The 20,506-nt window shown below is 41.1% G+C and overlaps 1 protein-coding gene across 5 annotated transcripts in view; it reads right to left on the reverse strand.

Annotated features, from left to right (window-relative positions):
* Positions 1-20,506, reverse strand: part of MAP3K19 (mitogen-activated protein kinase kinase kinase 19) — a 47,808-nt gene that overhangs the window by 8,845 nt on the left and 18,457 nt on the right. For 3 of the 5 annotated variants that reach the window (XM_026510035.3, XM_026510034.3, XM_026510033.3), the window contains exons 4-6: positions 17,166-17,244; positions 15,977-16,236; positions 11,651-11,694 (exon numbers count right to left, since the gene is read on the reverse strand). In XM_026510035.3, the coding sequence (XP_026365820.2) occupies positions 11,651-11,694; positions 15,977-16,236; positions 17,166-17,244 (383 nt within the window). Of the gene's footprint in view, positions 1-552; positions 3,007-11,650; positions 11,695-15,976; positions 16,237-17,165; positions 17,245-20,506 lie in introns of all 5 variants that reach the window. The other 2 variants (XM_026510031.3, XM_026510032.3) reach the window with 2 other exon arrangements.

Genomic DNA, 20,506 nt, shown 5'->3' on the forward strand with positions numbered 1-20,506 from the left:
TTGCATATCTTCTTTGAGAGCAATGGCTAAGTCTTGTTCCCCATCTTGTCTCTTATTCTTAGCCCAATGCCAGGAACACAGTAGGCACCAATAATATTTCTGTGTTAAAGTTTTCATATTTCATGTCTTCATATCTGTTTTGGAATTAGCTGGTGAGCCACTTCAGGGACTATGGGCATTTCTTTCTATCTCACATACCAACTAGAGCAGTGTTTTACCCGTAATTATCTCTCTGCTATTCGTTAATTGAAAACATCTTCACTGCATAAAATATTGACCGACTTTAATAAATAGTTTTGCTATATTAATGTATCCAAAGTGATGCCATTGCAGTGTTGGGCTAGCTGAATTCCAGAAATAAGGCAGTATAGTGAAAACATCTTAGCCTGACAGTCAGGGGATCTGGATTCCGAACTTGCAACTAAAGAGTGAGACCTTGACAAAACTGTTTAGTTGTTCAGGGTTTCTGATACCACGTTTGAAAATAAGGAATTTGAACCGGACTGAGGTCCCTTCCTGCCTCAATGAATCACTGATTCTAATTCTACCAACCTGTACTTTAACATTTGTTGTCTCTCCGCCCAATTCTGGCGTGGTTTTTCCTCTCCTACTGAAGACAAGACTTAGGTTTTCAGGATCTGTTTCATTTGCCATTATTTGGCAAGAGGTGTTATCTCTCTCATCAAGAGCTAATAGTTCTGCAGCTAGGCATCCTAATAGTTCATCAGTCAATTCTTCATTCTTCACAGAATCTAGAATTTCTTGGGAAATTGAATTTGCACCACTTGTAGTTTGTCCGTATGTGTGATATGTAATTGACTCATTAGCTAAACTATCATGATCCAAAGAATGTGCCCAATGTTGATCTGCTTGAGAAGATGCCCTCTGTTGTTTCTCTTGGAAAGAGAAACTCATAAGTGTTTCAGACTTATCTAAAATACTTTCGATCCCTATATCGTTAGTTGAAAATTGGTTGGCATTTATTTTACCAAGAGATGCTGTATTCTGCTTTTCTGGCAATAGATGCTTGTTGGAACCCTTCTCACTGGGCACTGCCCAGCTATTTTCTGAAAGGACGAAGGGGGTCTGGTGATGTAGCTCTTCAAGTTTATGCAGATCTCTGAGGCTTGTGGCAAGTATTTGATTGTTAGAAATGTCTCCTTCATCAGCAGACTCTTCCATAGAGACCTCTTCAATGGTGGACAAATCTGAAACAGGAAGGAATTCATTCTGTTCAGTGGACCGCTTGTGAGGCAGAGCCAAGTTCATGGGCTGACCTTCATCACTGGAAGAAAGAAAGTCATTTCCTGAAGACTTTAACTGCCACTCTGGATCTGAAATATCATCACCATTTTCAACACCTTGTAAGTTGCTACCTATGGCCTTGTAACCCTTTTCTTTAGAAATTAAACTTTTGTTCTTTTGTTTAATGCCAAGTGAAGACTTTGCAGGTTTAATATGTGGTCTTTTCTGAGAAAATCTTGTTCTGCTATTGCTGCTTCTCTCACTGTGTGAAGATCGACATTTATTGGTAATACATCTGCCAGATGGAGCTGAGCATATCTCTCGGTAATATTTGTTCTCATGACGTTCAGCCTCTCTCATGTGACAATAAACAGGAGTCCCAAACATTTCATAGATTCCAGGCCCATTAGCAGTTGAATTGATTTCTTTGAACATGTCACTATACTTAAGATCTAAGTAATTTAGTCTTGGCTCTGTTGGTTGAGCAGAGAGAGGAACAGAAGACTTTTTTATTCCTGGATTCTTACAGATGCAAGGAAAAGATTGCATTTTAGGTTTCAGAGCCCGGTAAGTTGATTGCTTCTTTTCCACCTGTGGAATTCGCCTTTGAAACTTGGGTGACTGCCGAGGTCTGGGGTCAACAAGCCCCAAAGCAGGGAAAACTTGAGTTTTTGTGCCGGTTTTATGCGTGGTAGGCTTAATGGAACCTTCAATGGAGATCATGAAATTCTGGGGTGTCCTGTTACTGGTCTTGGTCTTTGACTCCAACTTATTTCTGTGAGTTTTCATCTTATGCCCGTCATTTTCTGGGTGTGCAAGTATGTTGAAGCTATTGTGGTTATGAAGAGTACCTTTTCTTTTTGGGAGGCTTGGTTTGGCTATTGACGGTTCCTTGGGCGTTCCATGTCCAGGGAAAGTGATGCGGATAAGAGGCACCATTCCATTCATTTCTGGTTTGGTGGCCTCTGCTACTGATATTTTTATGTTTGTGTCCATGACTCTATGACCTTGTGGGAGCTTTTCAGTGGGGCCATCAGGGACCACATTGGACAAACTTTCAAGTACAGTATACTCTTCCAAAATACGATTCGGCTCAACAGCTTCACCTTTATGTACTGAAGCACTTTTGGAATCGGCCTGATCACTTCTAGTCTCTTCATCCTGGCTGAGAATTATTTCTGAATGCTGGGTTTCTCGGCACTTGACCGGCATGGTCCATCCAACTTCCCAATCTTGTTTACAGTGTCTGGCTCCTGAATCCTCTTTCTTTCCTGATGAAAGATGTTGAGAATTCTCTTCTTCTGCTTTTCTCATTTCACGACCAAGGCAGTCAATATCCACTTCCCTATCCATAGGAAAACTGCTTTCCTTACAATTCTCAAAGGACACCAATGATTGTCCTTTCTCGAGGTGAGAGATGGCAATTTCGTCACTTCCTTCTGTTTCCCTGGGTTTCCTGTTCTCTTCCATCTCCATGTGTTGTCTGTGATGGCTAGCCTTCCAAAAGGAGCACATGTTTCTGGACCAAATGGAGCTATCAGAGGACCTGAGCGTCTGATCCACAAACACCTTAAATGGAGCTTCCTGCAGCCTGTTTGATGGTCTAAACTCCTCAGATCGACTTCCGGGCTCTGAGAGCTTAGGTACGAAGGATATGAAGTTCGGAATATTTCTTTCTCTCTTTTTTTGATCCTTGTGATTTGGGGGGATCGTATGAAGACCAGGTTTCATGGACAAAAGTGACAATGGTGGCAGAGGAAACTAGAAGGAAAGAGAAGAGGCTAATGAATGCAGCAGTGTACGTGCATATCATATTAACTGGTTTAAAGTAACCCAGAGAGATTCTGTTTTTCAATTTAAATTCATTTAGCCAACACATAGTACATCATTTGTTTCAGATGCGGTGTTCAACAATTCATTAGTTGCTTATAACACCCTGGGCTCATCACATCGTGTGACCTCCTTAATGGCCATCACTCTGTTACCCCATCCCCCCCCCACCCAATCCAGAGAGATCCTAAGATTCTCTTTAGGGAGGGCTTTACAAGGCTATCCTGGAGATCCCAACTTTATTTATTTATTTATTTATTTATTTATTTATTTATTTATTTTTAAGATTTTATTTATTTATTTGACAGACAGAGAGAGCGCACAAGCAGAGGAGGGTGGCAGGCAAAGGGAAAAGCAGGCAGAGGGAGAAGCAGGCTCCACGCTGAGCAAGGAGCCCGATGTGGCACTCGCTTCCGGGACCCTGGGATCATGATCTGAGCCGAAGGTAGACACTTAACCAACTGAGCTACCCAGGCGTCCCCTAGAGATCCCAATTTTGAAAACTAAAAGCTCATTCCTATTATTTTTGGTAAAACAATACTTCTAAAAATCAGGTTTATTGGGGGTGCCTGGCTGTTTCACTTGGTGGCGCATGCGACTCCTGATTTCGGGGTGGTGAGTTCAAACCCCATGTTGGGTGTACAGCTTACTTAAAAATAAAATCTTTTAAAAAATAAATAAATAAAAAATAAAAACCAATATTATAGCTATAAAGATTCATGTTTACGTATTTAAAATAAAATAAGGGCCCTATAATGCAAACATTAAAACATTTAAAAATATTTATTTTAGGGAGAGAGAGAGAGTGTGAGCGGGGAGAGGGGCAGAGGGAGAGAGATGGAGAGATATAGACTCCCCGTTGATTATGGAGCCCAGTGTGGGACTCAATCCCAGGAGACTGAGATCATGACCTGAGCTGAAATCAAGAGGCCAACACTTAACCAACTGAGCCACTCAGGCGCCCCATATAAACATAAAAACTTTAATAGGAGTTAAGATGGCGGAGGAGTAGGAGACACCGTTTTCAGCCGGTCCCCCGAGTCGAGCTGGATAGGTACCAGACCAGCCTAAACAACCACGGAACCAGCCTGAGACGCAGGAAGATGCATCTGGATCTCTACAAATGAACATCTCCAGCGCTGAGTATTGAGGTACGAAACAGGGAGCCATGAAACTGTGCACAGATATCGGAAGATAAACGGAAGGGGGAGGGAACCGCCGCGTTTGGGCACCGGGAAGCGGCAGCCACTTGCACGGGGGGGGGGGGGGGGGGGGGGGGGCGGGCGGGGCTCGAGGTCGGCACCCACAAAACAGCAGACTGAGCCCGTGAGCCGGGTGCGCGTGCCACCAGGCATCTCGCGGAACACCGGAGTCCCGGTGCGCTCACTGGATCCAGACTGAGACCGGGAGATCCGGGAGCGCGCGGGGCAGCTGGCGGCTGGCGGTGTTAGAAACACAAAGGACAGAGACGCGCCGGCCCTGGAAGTGAGGGCTGGGACGCCGGGTGTGGGGCGCACAGCCCGGGACGCTGCAGGGTTGAGCAGCACCAACAGTAACAGAGTTAAAGTGGCCAGAACATTAGTAGAGAACGGGCCGCAATCCCTCTGTTCTGTGACAGAGGCTGAAATTCGGCCGCTGCTGCCCTGACTCTCAGAAGAGGCACAGCAAACCGCCAGGGAAAGCCGCCAGAGAACAAAAGCCTGGAAATACCGGCTCAGAGAGTGCCCATCCCCATCCCCCCTCGTAGGGGACGCCGAGACTCTACCCAAACAGGGTTGCCTGAGTATCGGCGCGGCAGGCCCCTCCCCCAGAACACAGAAGGCAGGCTGAAAAATCAAGAAACCCACAACCCGGGCACCTGGGTGGTGCAGTCACTGAGCGCCTGTCTTCAGCTTACGGCGTGATCCCGGCGTTCCGGAAAGGAGTCCCTCATCGGGCTCCTCCGCTGGGAGACTGCTTCTTCCTCCCCCACTCCCCTGCTTCTGTTCCCTCTCTCGCTGGTTGGCTGCCACATAAATAAATAAATAAAATCTTTAAAGAAGAAGCCCACATCCCTAAGATCCCTATAAAACAAGGGGCACGGCCTGGGACCCAGTCAATAATTTGGGCTCTGGAAACCCCGCAACCTCTCCTCATCAGAATGACAAGAAGGAGAAGCCCCCCCCCAGCAAAGAAAAGACAGTGAGTCTGTGGCCTCTGCCACAGAAATAATGGATATGGATGTAACCAAATTATCAGAAATGGAATTCAGAGTAACGATGGTCAAAATGATGAGTAGAATTGAAAAAACTATTAACGAAAAGGTTACTGAGAATATAGAATCCCTAAGGACAGAAATGAGAACGAATCTGACAGAAATTAAAAATTCTATGAGCCAAATGCAGGCAAAACTAGAGGCTCTGACGGCCAGGGTCGCAGAAGCAGAGGAACGGGTTAGTGAATTGGAGGATGAGTTAATAGAGGAAAAAATGAAAATAGAAGATGGTTTTAAAAAAATCCACACCCACGAATGTAGGTTACGGGAGATTACTGACTCAATGAAACGATCCAATATTAGAATCATTGGCATCCCCGAGGGGGTGGAGAAAAACAGAGGTCTAGAAGAGATATTTGAACAAATTGTAGCTGAAAACTTCCCTAATCTAGCGAGGGAAACAAACATTCATGTCCAAGAGGCAGAGAGGACCCCTCCCAAGCTCAACCACGACAAACCTACGCCACGTCACGTCATAGTGCATTTCGCAAATATTAGATGCAAGGATACAGTATTGAAAGCGGCCAGGGCAAAGACATTTCTCACGTACCAAGGCAAAGGCATCAGAATTACATCAGACCTGTCTACACAGACCTGGAATGAGAGAAACGGTTGGGGGAGCATATTTAAAGCTCTTTCAGAGAAAAACATGCAGCCAAGGATCCTTTATCCAGCAAGGCTGTCATTCAGAATTGATGGAGAAATAAAGACATTTCAGAATCGCCAGTCACTAACCAATTTTGTAACCACGAAACCAGCCCTATAGGAGATATTACGGGGGGTTCTATAAAAGTAAAAAGGCCCCAAGAGTGATACAGATCAGAAAGTCACAGCCAATACAAACAAAGACTTTACTGGCAACATGGCATTATTAAAATCATATCTCTCAGTAATCCGTCTTAATGTAAATGGTTTGAACCATCCCATAACACGCCACAGGGTTGCAGATTGGATAAAAAGAAATGACCCATCCATTTGCTGTCTACAAGAGACTCATTTCGAACCCAAAGATGCATTCAGACTGAGAGTAAGGGGATGGAGTACCATCTTTCACGCAAATGGACCTCAAAAGAAAGCTGGGGTAGCAATTCTCATATCAGATAAATTGGATTTTAAACTACAGACTATAGTTAGAGATGCAGAAGGGCACTATATTATTCTTAAGGGAAGTATTCAACAAGTGGATATGACAATTATAAATATATATGCCCCCAACAGGGGAGCAGCAAGATACACAAGCCAACTCTTAACCAGAATAAAGAGACATATAAATAAAAATACATTAATAGTAGGGGACCTCAACACTCCACTATCAGAAATAGACAGAACACCCTGGCAAAAACTAAGCAAAGAATCAAAGGCTTTGAATGCCATACTCGACAAGTTGGACCTCATAGATATATATAGAACACTACACCCCAGAACCAAAGAATACTCATTCTATTCTAATGCCCATGGAACATTCTCAAGAATAGACCATGTTCTGGGACACAAAACAGGTCTCAACCGATACCAAAAGATTGAAATTATTCCCTGCATATTCTCAGACCACAATGCTCTGAAATTGGAACTCAACCACAAGGAAAAATTTGGAAGAAACTCAAACACTTGGAGACTAAGAACCATCCTGCTCAGGAATGACTCAATAAACCAGGAAATCAAAAATCAAATTAAACAATTTATGGAGACCAATGAGAATGAAAATACAACAGTCCAAAACCTATGGGATACTGCAAAGGCAGTCCTAAGGGGGAAATACATAGCCATCCAAGCCTCACTCAAAAGAATAGAAAAATCTAAAATGCAGTTTTTATATTCTCACCTCAAGAAGCTGGAACAGCAACAGAGGGACAGGCCTAATCCACGCACGAGGAATCAGTTGACCAAACTTAGAGCTGAAATCAATCAAGCAGAAACCAGAAGTACAGTAGAGCAGATCAACAGGACAAGAAGCTGGTTCTTTGAGAGAATCAATAAAATTGACAGACCACTGGCAAGACTTATCCAAAAGAAAAGAGAAAGGACCCAGATTATTAAAATTATGAATGAAAAAGGAGAGGTCACGACGAGCACCATTGAAATTGGAAGGATTATTAGAAATTTTTATCAACAGCTATATGCCAATAAACTAAGCAATCTGGAAGAGATGGAATCCTTCCTGGAAACCTATAAACTACCAAGATTGAAACCAGAAGAGATTGATTCCTTAAACAGGCCAATTAATTATGAAGAAATTGAGTCAGTGATAAACAACCTTCCAAATAACAAAACTCCAGGCCCGGACGGTTTTCCTGGGGAATTCTACCAAACATTCAAAGAAGAAATAATACCTATTCTCCTAAAGCTATTTCAAAAAATAGAAACAGAAGGAAAGCTACCAAACTCATTCTATGAGGCCAATATTACCTTGATCCCCAAACCAGGCAAAGACCCCCTCGAAAAGGAGAATTACAGACCGATTTCCCTAATGAATATGGACGCCAAAATCCTCAACAAGATATTTGCTAATAGAATCCAACAGTACATTAAAAGGATTATCCATCACGATCAAGTGGGATTCATACCTGGGATGCAAGCGTGGTTCAATATTCACAAATCAATCAGCGTGATACATCATATCAACAAGAAAAGACTCAGGAACCATATGATCCTCTCAATCGATGCCGAAAAAGCATTTGACAAAATACAGCATCCTTTCCTGATTAAAACCCTTCAGAGTGTAGGAATAGAAGGTACATTTCTCAATCTCATAAAAGCCATCTATGAAAAGCCTACCGCAAATATTATTCTCAATGGGGAAAAGCTGGAAGCCTTTCCCTTAAGATCAGGAACTCGACAAGGATGCCCACTCTCGCCACTATTATTCAACATAGTACTAGAAGTCCTTGCAACAGCAATCAGACGACAAAAAGGGATCAAAGGTATTCAAATCGGCAAAGAAGAAGTCAAAATTTCTCTCTTCGCAGATGACATGATACTCTATATGGAAAACGCAAAAGAAGCCACTCCCAAACTATTAGAAGTTATAGAGCAATTCAGTAACGTGGCAGGATACAAAATAAATGCTCAGAAATCAGTTGCATTTCTATACACGAATAACGAGACCGAAGAAAGAGAAATTAGGGAATCCATCCCATTTACAATAGCACCAAAAACCATACGTTACCTTGGAATTAACTTAACCAGAGACGTAAAGGACCTATATTCTAGAAACTATAAATCACTCTTGAAAGACATTGAGGAAGACATAAAAAGATGGAAAGATATTCCATGCTCATGGATTGGAAGAATTAACATAGTTAAAATGTCCATGCTACCCAGAGCAATCTACACTTTCAATGCTATCCCGATCAAAATACCGAGGACATTTTTCAAAGAACTGGAACAAACAGTCCTTAAATTTGTATGGAAACAGAAAAGGCCCCGAATCTCCAAGGAACTGTTGAAAAGGAAAAACAAAGCTGGGGGCATCACAATGCCGGATTTCGAGCTGTACTACAAAGCTGTGATCACAAAAACAGCATGGTACTGGCACAAAAACAGACACATAGACCAATGGAACAGAATAGAGAGCCCAGAAATGGACCCTCGGCTCTTTGGGCAACTAATATTTGATAAAGCAGGAAAAAACATCCGGTGGGAAAAAGACAGTCTCTTCAATAAATGGTGCTGGGAAAATTGGACAGCTACATGCAAGAGAATGAGACTTGACCACTATCTCACACCATACACAAAAATAAACTCCAAATGGACGAAAGACCTCGATGTGAGACAGGAATCCATCAAAATTCTAGAGGAGAACATAGGCAACAACTTCTACGACATCGGCCAAAGCAACCTTTTTCATGACACATCTCCAAAGGCAAGAGAAACAAAAGATAAAATGAATTTATGGGACTTCATCAAGATAAAAAGTTTCTGCACAGCCAAGGAAATAGTCAGAAAAACTAAGAGGCAGCCCACGGAATGGGAGAAGATATTTGCAAATGACACTACAGATAAAGGACTGGTATCCAAGATCTACAAAGAACTTCTCAAACTCAATACACGAGAAACAAATAAACAAATCAAAAAATGGGCAGAAGATATGAACAGACACTTTTCCAATGAAGACATACAAATGGCTAACAGACACATGAAAAAATGTTCAAAATCATTAGCCATCAAGGAAATTCAAATCAAAACCACACTGAGATACCACCTTACGCCAGTTAGAATGGCAAAAATAGACAAGGCAAGAAAGAACAATTGTTGGAGAGGATGTGGAGAAAGGGGATCCCTCCTACATTGTTGGTAGGAATGCAAGTTGGTACAGCCACTCTGGAAAACAGTGTGGAGGTCCCTTAAAAAGTTAAAAATTGAGCTACCCTATGATCCGGCCATTGCACTACTGGGTGTTTACCCCAAAGATACAGACGTAGTGAAGAGAAGGGCCATATGCACCCCAATGTTCATAGCAGCAATGTCCACAATAGCTAAATCGTGGAAGGAGCCGAGATGCACTTCAACAGATGACTGGATTAAGAAGTTGAGGTCCATATATACAATGGAATATTACTCAGCTATCAGAAAGAACGAGTTCTCAACATTTGCTACAACATGGACGGCACTGGAGGAGATAATGCTAAGTGAAATAAGTCAAGCAGAGAAAGACAACTATCATATGATTTCTCTCATCTATGGAACATAAGAACTAGGATGATCAGTAGGGGAAGAAAGGGATAAAGGGGGGGGGGTAATCAGAAGGTGGAATGAAACATGAGAGTCTATGGACTATGAGAAACAAACTGAGGACTTTAGAGGGGAGGGGGGTGGGGGAATGGGATAGACCGGTGATGGGTAGAAAGGAGGGCACGTATTGCATGGTGCACTGGGTGTTATACACAACTAATGAATCATCGAGCCTTACATCGGAAACCGGGGATGTACTGTATGGTGACTAACATAATATAATAAAAAAATCATTAAAATAAAAAAAAAACTTTGATAAATTTTATTTCTCTTTTCTTTTCCTTCTCCTTTCCATAGAATTGATCTAAGATTTTTATAAACACCCACTTAGAACAGCTTAAAATTTCTGTTACAGAGGCTCCTGGGTGGCTCAGTCTTAAGGTTAAGTGTATGACTCTTGAATTCAACTCAGGTCATGATATCAGGATTGTGAGATCGAGCCCTGTCTTGGGCTCTTCATTGGGCATGGAGCCTGCTTGGGATTCTGTCTCTCTCCTTCTGACCCTCCCCACCATTGCTCATGCTCTCTCTCTTAAAAAAAAAAAATTCTGTTACTTTAACAATGATCATTAGGTTACAGACTAACTCAGAATTTGTATCTGGAGCACAACTACTCGTTAATGTTTTGCCGAATTGCTTTGTTGACGGGGGCTTATAAAGGTGCCACACTATACACTTGAAAGCTAGCGACCCTGAATGATTTTTACTTCTCTGCCCTCTCAACTATTTTCAAATGAAGTTAGTTTTTATTATCAGCAACCTCTAGAGGTCAGTGTAACCCAATATATAAAATTCAGCTTTATGGTCATTAAGCTATAAACTAACTTTCCACTGTGGCTCTTCCCACATTTGGTACCAGTTTGGTACCTAATTATATTAGAATACTTACAGGCATGGATCGCGCACGGCAATTGAGAGCTATATGTTTATTTGTCGTTGTACAGCTATCTGTGCGTAAGAAGGGAAGGGAAGCTGACACTAGAGACTTAGGCACTAGAAATAGTGAAATGCAGTGTAATCCCCCCCTTGTATTGTCTAGATGATTTTCTTCCATCACTTAAACGTAACATCAGAAATAAAGACGGATTCTTCCAGAGCTTAAACATCTCCCTAGGAGCAGCTGTTATTTGTTTTTAAGGCCAATAAACTCCGTTTTACAACACTGAGCAGTACCTAGGCACTTTCTCATAGACTCATGGGAAGAGAAGAGGCCGACAGTTGAGAAGTTCACAAGAATCTTTCCAAAAACTGTACTTACAAACTAGACAATCAGGAAAACCTTTCTACCACTGGGGAAAAATTTTACCTCATTTCTAGACATGTTAAAAGAAAAACAAATTAAAATATGTCTAAAAGAGTTACTTACCTCAGTATGTAGAGACCAGAAAACACCCCAGAAAAGAAATGTGCCTGGCAAAGTATAACTCTCCCAGTAGTTATCTGCGACTCTATAAACTATCTGTGAGTTGCTGTTTTCCAAGCTATAGTTGCTGAGGGTTTTAGTTATGAGTTCTTTGATAGAGTTTGTCTCTAACAACGGAGGTTCTTTGGTTTTAAATCTTAAGTCAGAAATGCTAAAACTAATCTTACCTCGATTCTTCGGTTACTGTACTTCATATCAGAAATAGAAAACTCTATGAAAAGAAAAAATAAAATAATGAGATATTCTTAGTAATAGAGTGAACACAGTAGGTCGTAAGCCAGAGTTGGAGAGGGAGTGATTGTGATGCTAAGGTGTGAGGAAAAGTTAAAATTAAGAGCTTTTCGAGGTGTAATACATATGGAGGTGGGTATGGAATGATTATACAAAACTTAAGGCTACCACCACTGAAGGGAGATGTTGTTTTATATATAATGTTGTTTTTTATGTACAGTTGGCCCTTGAACAACATGAGTGTGAACTACGTGCATCCACTTTTATGTGAATATTTTTTTCAATAAATACAAGACAGTACTATAAATGTATTTTCCTTATGATTTTTAAAAAGATTTTATTTATTTATTTATTTATTTATTTATTTATTTAAGAGAGAGAGAGCAGATGGAGGGATAGAGAGGGAGGGAGAGGGAAAGACTCTCAAGCCGACCCTGTGCTGAGCATGGAGCCCAACACCGGCCTCAATCCCAGGAGCCCAAGATCATGACCCCGAGCTGAAACCAAGAGCCACCCACGTGCCCTTTATGATTTTCTTAATAACATTTTATTTTCTCTAGCTCACTTTATTCTAAGAATACAGTATATAATACATAGAACATACAAAATATGTGTTAGTTGACTGTTTGATTAGGCTTCCAATTAACCGTAGGCTATGACTAGTGACGTTTTGGGGGAGTCCAAAGTTATACATGGATTTTCTGTGTCAGTGTCCCCAGCCCCAACATTGTCCAAGGGCCAACTGTAAATGTATATTATATAGATATACATATAACATTTTTATACATGTTTATATTTGTATATTTACATTCATACTCATAATTATACTTATATTTATGTTTATATTTATATTCTGGTAGGAAATACAAGCTTTCTGGATCAGAGAACAGAGTATTCGTTACTCACAAAGCATCACAGCACCAGGTTCCCACACCCCAATTCCCCACAGGGCAACACAGTGAGCACCTCTGGGGAAGTACCGCAAAAATGAACCCTGAAATTATGAGACTCAGAGTGATTGGTACTTCGACCCATCTTTCTCTCCCAAGAGACCTTTACTATGAAATGTAAGCAATGTCTCCAGGAGAAAGGCGAAATGTATCTCTGGGTTTTATTATCCTAGAATGTAAGCAAACCGCTCCCGAGGAAAGAAATGTCTGAATCTCTCTGGAGCAGTATTCTAACTCCAATTTCCAAGACATGTTTATCATTCAATATCTTTTAACCCAGTTTCCTACTGCTTTTTGTTCATAAAGCCTGGACCATACAGAAATGTGAAAATAAATGTTCATGTATGATAGGAGACAGTTGTTTCAACTTAAACATGGATAGATCATAGATGGGATTTACTAGGTAGTGTAGACCTAGTTGTTGTCCTTTTACCAAAAAGTCAGAATGGCCCCTAAAGCTCCACCCACCACCACAGCTTGAAGTTGAAGCCAAAAGTTCCCATGTGTCCAGGGTCAAAGCAGGTCACATACATGGATGAAGTGGGATAGATTGGGACAGTAGTGAGCTGAAATTATGTGCCCCAACTAAAAAGACATCCATTCCACAGTTCCAAGTGATGTTGTCCATTCCAGATGGATAATCTAATACTGCTAGATTCTCCACTTGTCAAGAGAAGCCAGAGAGCTGGAGACTTTATGTGAAATTTCCTTCCCACCCCTCTTTTTTTAGTGCTTTGAAGGTCAAACAAAATATATTGCAAGTCAATTTTAGCCACAGGCTGCCATTTTGAAATTTGACTTATAAACAAACCTCACTTAGATGTAACACAGGTAAAGAAGACTTTAGCAGGTGAAAAATGGTACCTAAGAAGAGAATACCAAAAGGAGGGGTTTGAGCATTCCCCTTAGCCACAGCTAGCAAAACCACCCCCATAATCTTTATGCATTTATTCAACAAATACTTATTGAGTGCCTGATGAATGTCTGATACCATCCCAGAAGATGGCAATATAGTTGTGAAAAACAAAGACAAAATCCTTGCCCTCTGAGAGGTCATATTCTAGAAGTTGAGGTTTCCCTGTTGAGAAGATGCTACAAGTTAATACCAGAAATATAACTGAATATAATGTATAATTGGGTGCATATATATAACCTCCTGATTTAAAAAGAAAAAAACCTTTCCAAACCTATTATAAATATTTGGATAAATATTATCCAGTGTTGGGAAGGCATGACGTGAGGTAGAAAAACACTCAAACATTTCTGGTGAGAATGTAGAGGTGAGATCTTGCTGGTAGGTACTTTGGCAAGATATGTTGAAAGCCTTTTACAATGTGTATAGAATTCCAGTTAAAAGATGAAATGTGCCAGCTTTTCTCCATTTCACAAACCTCACTAAAATGATAGTAAAGAAAATGAAAAAGGAGTAAACAAGAGCAGCAGCAACAGCAAAAGCCCAGAGGACAAGACAGCAGATGAGCAAAGTCAACAAATTTTAGATAAGGAGAACTTTGTGGATGAATAATAATTGGTTGTCAGCCGTCTGTGTTCTGCTCAGTGCCTGCAGGGAGAGAACGCAATAAGAAATAAGAACTCCAGAAAGGAGCAGGAGTTGAAGATACCAGGTACGTCTGAAGGTGAGGATGAAACAAGGGGTTACTTGTAAGTCTGTGGAAGAAGTAGTTTCCAGATTCCCTGTCCTGCCCCACTCATCAGGAGTTGCTCTTCTCTGTTCCTGGCAGATGGCTGGAAGATTACTTTCCAGAGAGTTTGGGACAAAGATACTAAGGAGCTAGGTATAGCTGAGAGCAGAAACGGTGCTGAAGTGAAAATAAAAGGATGAAGTGAAAGCCTGCACACTGACAGGTGAGTCCCAGCCTTTTAACCCATAGTCAGGGACTTGGCTTATCCCTGTCTAGGAAAAACTGACCGAGAGAAAAGCCCATCTGTGCACACTGATACTTGGGGAATCCTTCACTCACCCATGTAGATCTCTCTCTCTCTGCCCATTCAACACACTCCCTGGAGCACACAACATTTTTTAGTGCCAAGAAATACAAGTAGATAGCCGAGGAACAATGGACACGTGAGAAAAGCCTCTAATGTGAAAATACAGAGAATAAAACAAATGAAAAGAACAGAGTTCAAAAGAAACAGAGACAATGAAAAACTATCATTAATATAATTTATGCACATTTTCTCAGGAAGCTACTGGAAATGCACCCTACTAAAAACGCTACCCTAAGAGTTTCTCTGCTATGCGATCCCTCTTATTGCAATAAGCCAATAAATGCATCTTGTTGGACTATAGGTTCGTCCCCGGAGGTTTAGGCCAACTTAGTGAGGACAGTGGCAAGCAAGTATCAAAGACAGCATTGCCCTAAGGGAAAATGCTGGCACGGTGCTGCTATCTGGTAAATAAGTCTTGGGCTAAAGAGAGTAGCAAACTCAAATCTTGGAGGAAGGCATCCTCCGTGTAAGCCCCCGAGATTCCCACAGGTAAACATCAACTAAATATGAGTTCACGGTAAAGATTTTTCAAACATTCAAGAAAAAGATGATAGATAGATAGATAGATAGATAGATAGATAGATAGATAGATAGATAATAGATAGAGATAGATAAATGGATAGATGATAGATAGATGATAGATAGATAGATAGATAGATAGATAGATGATAGATGATAGATAGATAGATAGATAGATAGATAATAGATAGAGATAGATAAATGGATAGATGATAGATAGATGATAGATGATAGATAGATAGATAGATAATAGATAGAGATAGATAAATGGATAGATGATAGATAGATAGATGATAGATGATAGATAGATAGATAGATAATAGAGATAGATAAATGGATAGATGATAGATAGATGATAGATGATAGATAGATAGATAGATAGATAGATAGATAGATAGATAGATAATAGATAGAGATAGATAAATGGATAGATGATAGATAGATAGATGATAGATGATAGATAGATAGATAATAGATAGAGATAGATAAATGGATAGATGATAGATAGATAGATGATAGATGATAGATAGATAGATAGATAGATAGATAATAGATAGAGATAGATAAATGGATAGATGATAGATAGATAGATGATAGATGATAGATAGATAGATAGATAGATAGATAATAGATAGAGATAGATAAATGGATAGATGATAGATAGATAGATGATAGATGATAGATAGATAGATAGATAGATAGATAGATAGATAGATAGATAATAGATAGATAGATATGTGTTGGCAGAAGAATAAAGGGATCACTGTAATTAAATGAACTCACCTTCAGATTTTCTTTGCTGCCCCTTCAGAAAGTGAGGAACATCTTCTCTGGCTACAGATGTGGAGATGTTTGGTTCTAAGCAAGGTCTTGACAACAAAAAGCCCACATTCTCATCACAGAGCTCCTTGGAACTTTCCTCTTTCTTCAGAAGTAAAGGCCCCATGGTGAACGTCTTTGTCCGGAAGTCCTCCATCTCAATTTCATTTGGGAGAGAAACAGCACGGGCTCGTGCCCATTCTCGATGCACTGGGGTTATCTGACTAAAAGGGAGGAGGACACAGTTTCATTCAAAACTCATTCCCTGTGTCTTCTGGATCTCTACATCTCAGTCCAGCCTGACATCACCAGAAAAGTTGGAGAATATTTCCAAGTGGTGCTGCTGAGTGGAAGAGCTGTATTCTTGAAAGGGCAAAACCTCTTTACCCTCCAACTCACCCCCACATCATCTGCCTTCTGCACCCCAGAGTTTAGTTTCCCCAGTCTCTATTTGCTTGAGCAGAGAAATCAGAGGAGCAAAGTGAAGGCATAAGGGATGCACTATTTTCCTTTTCTAAAGGCATTAGCCAGCTCAGGACTTCTGGAACTATCTTTGGTAAAGGACCGGTTTTTAAATTTTCCAATCCATTGTGGAATGAAACTTTTGTAGCACTTTCATAATAAAAGTGAATTACTAGAAGAATAAAACAAAAAATCAAAACCATGAAAATAAACCCCAGTTTTTTCATGATCAGATCAGTGAACCTAAAATTACTTGGTCAAATTATAATACAACCTTTTAAATGTTTACATCTTCACGTTCTGTCCTGACTTCATCATGGATTGGTAACAGAAGGACCACAGAATCACATATTAAGTAGCTCCACTGTAGGGTCAGCAAACTCTGCCCTAGGGGCCAAATCCAGCCTTCAGTCTGTTTCTGCGATTTTATTGGATCACAGCCATACCTATTTGTTTTCATATTGTCTGTGACTACATTGAAGCTACCATCACAGAGCTGAATCATTGCAATAGAAACCGTATGACCCATAAAGCCTAAAATATGTATTATCCTGCTACTGCCACAATAATATCTATTATGATCCCTGCTTTAGAGTGTTTTTTGGAGGGTAAATTACTAAAATGGGGGCTACCACACAAGTATCACTTCGTACTTAAATTTCAGTCTAACCTTTCAAAGAATATTCCTTACTTGTTTTCTTGTAAATCTTCTTGGCTCATTTCTTGGGAATAACTGACATCTCTTGGAAAAGTAACAATAATCTCAACACCTATAGAAACACATGACAATAATAAAAAGAAGAAAGTAATGAATTTCAGTGGCAACTGGGAACTGAGTATTTTATTTCTGGTTATTTAGCTAATCTGTTTTTAATAATTCCAGAATGTGGAGTAGAACAGAAAACCCAGAAATAAACCCACAATTATAGGGTCAATTAATTTATGAAAAAGGAGGCAAGAATGTGCAATGGGAAAAAAGACAGTTTCTTCAACAAATGGTGTTGAGAAAACTCGACAGCTACATGCAAAAGAATGAAACTGGACGACTTTCTTACACCATACACAAAAATAAACTCAAAATGGATTAAGGACCTAAATGTGAAACCTGAAACCATAAAAAAACCATAGGAGGGAGCACAGGTGGTAATATCTCTGACATTGGCCATAGCAACATTTCTCTAGATCTGTCTCCTGAGGCAAAAGAAACAAATGCAAAAATTAACTATTGAGACTGTACCAAAACAAAAAGCTTCCGAATAGCAAAGGAAACAATCAACAGAATTAAAAGACCACCTAGTGAATGAGAGAAAGTATTTGCAAATGACATATCTGAAAAAGAGTTAGTATCCAAAATATACAAAGAATGTATACAACTCAACACCAAAAAGCAAATAATCCAATTAAAAAATGGGCAGAAGACATGAACAGACAGACATTTCTCCAAAGAAGACATACAAAAGACTGACAGATACCTGAGCAAAGTGTGTAACAAAACTTTCCAGGTACAAAATAAAGTTTTGTGATGAGCAATGCGTTCTCCCTGGATGGAGAAAACAAGACTTCCTCTGTAAAGCGCAGCTAACGACATCTACTTCACACCACCATTGTGAACTTTAAATGATCTTTTATGTTACCCCATGGGAACTTGCATGTATATGAATTTTGGTCAACTCCTGTCTGATTCCACAGAATGATTCCCAGTAAAACCTTTAAGAAAGAAAGTTCCAACTTGTAGAATCAATGCTTGCTTACAATAGAACATGTTAAATTTATGTTAAACTAGTGTGAACCATGTTACTTTAAGGCTTGTTCATCTGTTCGTGTTTTTCCATTCAACAAACTTTTATTAAGTATATGCCAAACCTAACTCTTTGTGCTCAAGACACAGAAATAAACAAGGTGCAACTGTGACCTTAGTAAAGACAGCAAATAAGAAAGCAAAGAGTGTATCAAGTTAAACACTGTGATAGAGGTGTACAAACGGTGTTGTGGGAACAGTGAGGTGTATCCTTCTAGAACAATCCAGTGTTTGTCACAGTGTTCAATTCTCTCTCTGTATTTCTCAGGGCCACTTAGTGAGTCTCCCTTGCCTAGAGGAGCTATGGTTTCAATCAGCCCCACTGATGGAATGGTAGGAAAGAAGTAGAGCAGAGAAGATCAAAGGGGGTATGAATCAGACAGATCAGGACCTACATCTCTCCTCTGCTCTTCATGGGTGACCTTGGGAAAATTCATTAATGACCTACCTTCGGTTTTCCCCATGTTTTCCAAATATGATGACATGACCGCATATTTTCTAATAAAATAGCAAGGAACACGTCTCTAAAAATGAGGTTTCCCTGGGGTGGTCAATATATTCTTAAACATTTTTCAAAGATCCTACCACCACACTATCAGCATAAAATGAGAGGCTTGGAATTACAGAGCTAGAAGGAACTTAGAGCTCATCTAATCCAAGCCCTTCATGTTCTAGACAAGGAAACACAACCACGAGGTTATATGACATGCTCAGGCCACTCTCATATTTGAAAGGAAGATGGATGTCTTTCATAACATTTTTGTCAACATCTCTGAGTGCAAAAACCTAGCTGACATGTTAAAGTGAGAAAAACCATACCGCATACATTCCTAATAACTAAACCATCAGTGAAAAGGATATTCTATACAAAGGCTGAGTGCAGTTAGTACTTCGCTGTATTCATGCGAACATGTTCGTAAGAATGACTCTACTTTACAGTTATTGAGAACTCATAAACCCAGAATGTTTTTAAGCAAATGTAATGTGTTCACTAGTTTGTTCATTGGTTGATTTCTTTTTTCAAACCAAGGAACAAAGAATAACCAAGTATAAGAAATACCTGCCTTGGAGAAGAAAAAAGATGGCGGAGGAGTAGGGGACCTTTTTTCAGCTGGTCCCCTGAGTCGAGCTGGATATCTACCAGACCATCCTGAACACCCAAAAAATCAGCCTGAGATGCGGGAAGATACATCCGGATCTCTACAAATGAACATCTCCATCACTGAGTATTGAGGTACGAAGCGGGGAGCCGTGAAACCGCGCACAGGTATCGGAAGATAAACGGCAGGGGGAGGGAGCTGCCTTGCTCGGGCGCCGGGAAGCGGTAGCCACCTGCACTGGGGAGCGGGCTGGACTCGCGGACCAGTAGCCACCAGAAAGCAGACTGGGACCGTGAGCCCAGGAATGCGCGTGGGACCAGACTGAAAACTGGAGCTCCAGAGCGCTCCCTCGAACCAGACTGAAACTGGGAGCTCAGGAGCGCACGCGCATCCAGACTGAAAACCAGAGCTCTGGAGCGCACACTCCAACCGGACTGAAACTGGGAACTCGGGAGCACGTGCGAGACCTGACTGAAAACCGGAACTCCAGAGCGCACACTCGAACCACACTGAAACAGAGAGCTCAGAAGCATGCGCGTGTGGGAACCAGGGGCGGCTGGCGGTGTTAGAAGCACAAAGGACACAGACGTGCAGGCCCTGGGAGCGAGGACTGGGAGAGTGGCTGCGGGGCACACAACCCGGGACGCTGTGGGGTTTTTAGCAGCACCAACAGAAACAGCGTTAAAGAGGCCAAGAGAGCTCAGTGGAGAGCAGACTGCGATCTCTCTGTTCTGAGACAGAGGCTAGGATACAGCCACTGCTGCTCTGACTCTCAGAAGAGGCACAGCAAACCGCCAGGGAAAGCCGCCAGAGAACAAAAGCCCGGAAATACCGGCTCTCAGTGTGCCCATCCCCATCCCCCCTCGCAGGGGACAGGGCAACTCTATCCAAACAGGGTTGCCTGAATATCAGTGCGGCAGGTCCCTCCCACAGAAGGCAGGCTGAAAAATCAAGAAGCCCACATCCAAAGGTCCTTATAAAACAAGTGCACATTGCTTGGGTCCTGGTCAATAATTTGGGCTCTGTGCATCCCCACAACCTCTCCTCATCAGAATGACGAGGAGGAGAAATACCCCCCAACAAAGAAAAGGTACAGAGACTGTGGCCTCTGCCACAGAACTAATGGATATGGAT

The sequence above is a fragment of the Ursus arctos genome, unplaced genomic scaffold (assembly GCF_023065955.2).
Source record: "Ursus arctos isolate Adak ecotype North America unplaced genomic scaffold, UrsArc2.0 scaffold_1, whole genome shotgun sequence".
NCBI lineage: Eukaryota > Metazoa > Chordata > Mammalia > Carnivora > Ursidae > Ursus > Ursus arctos.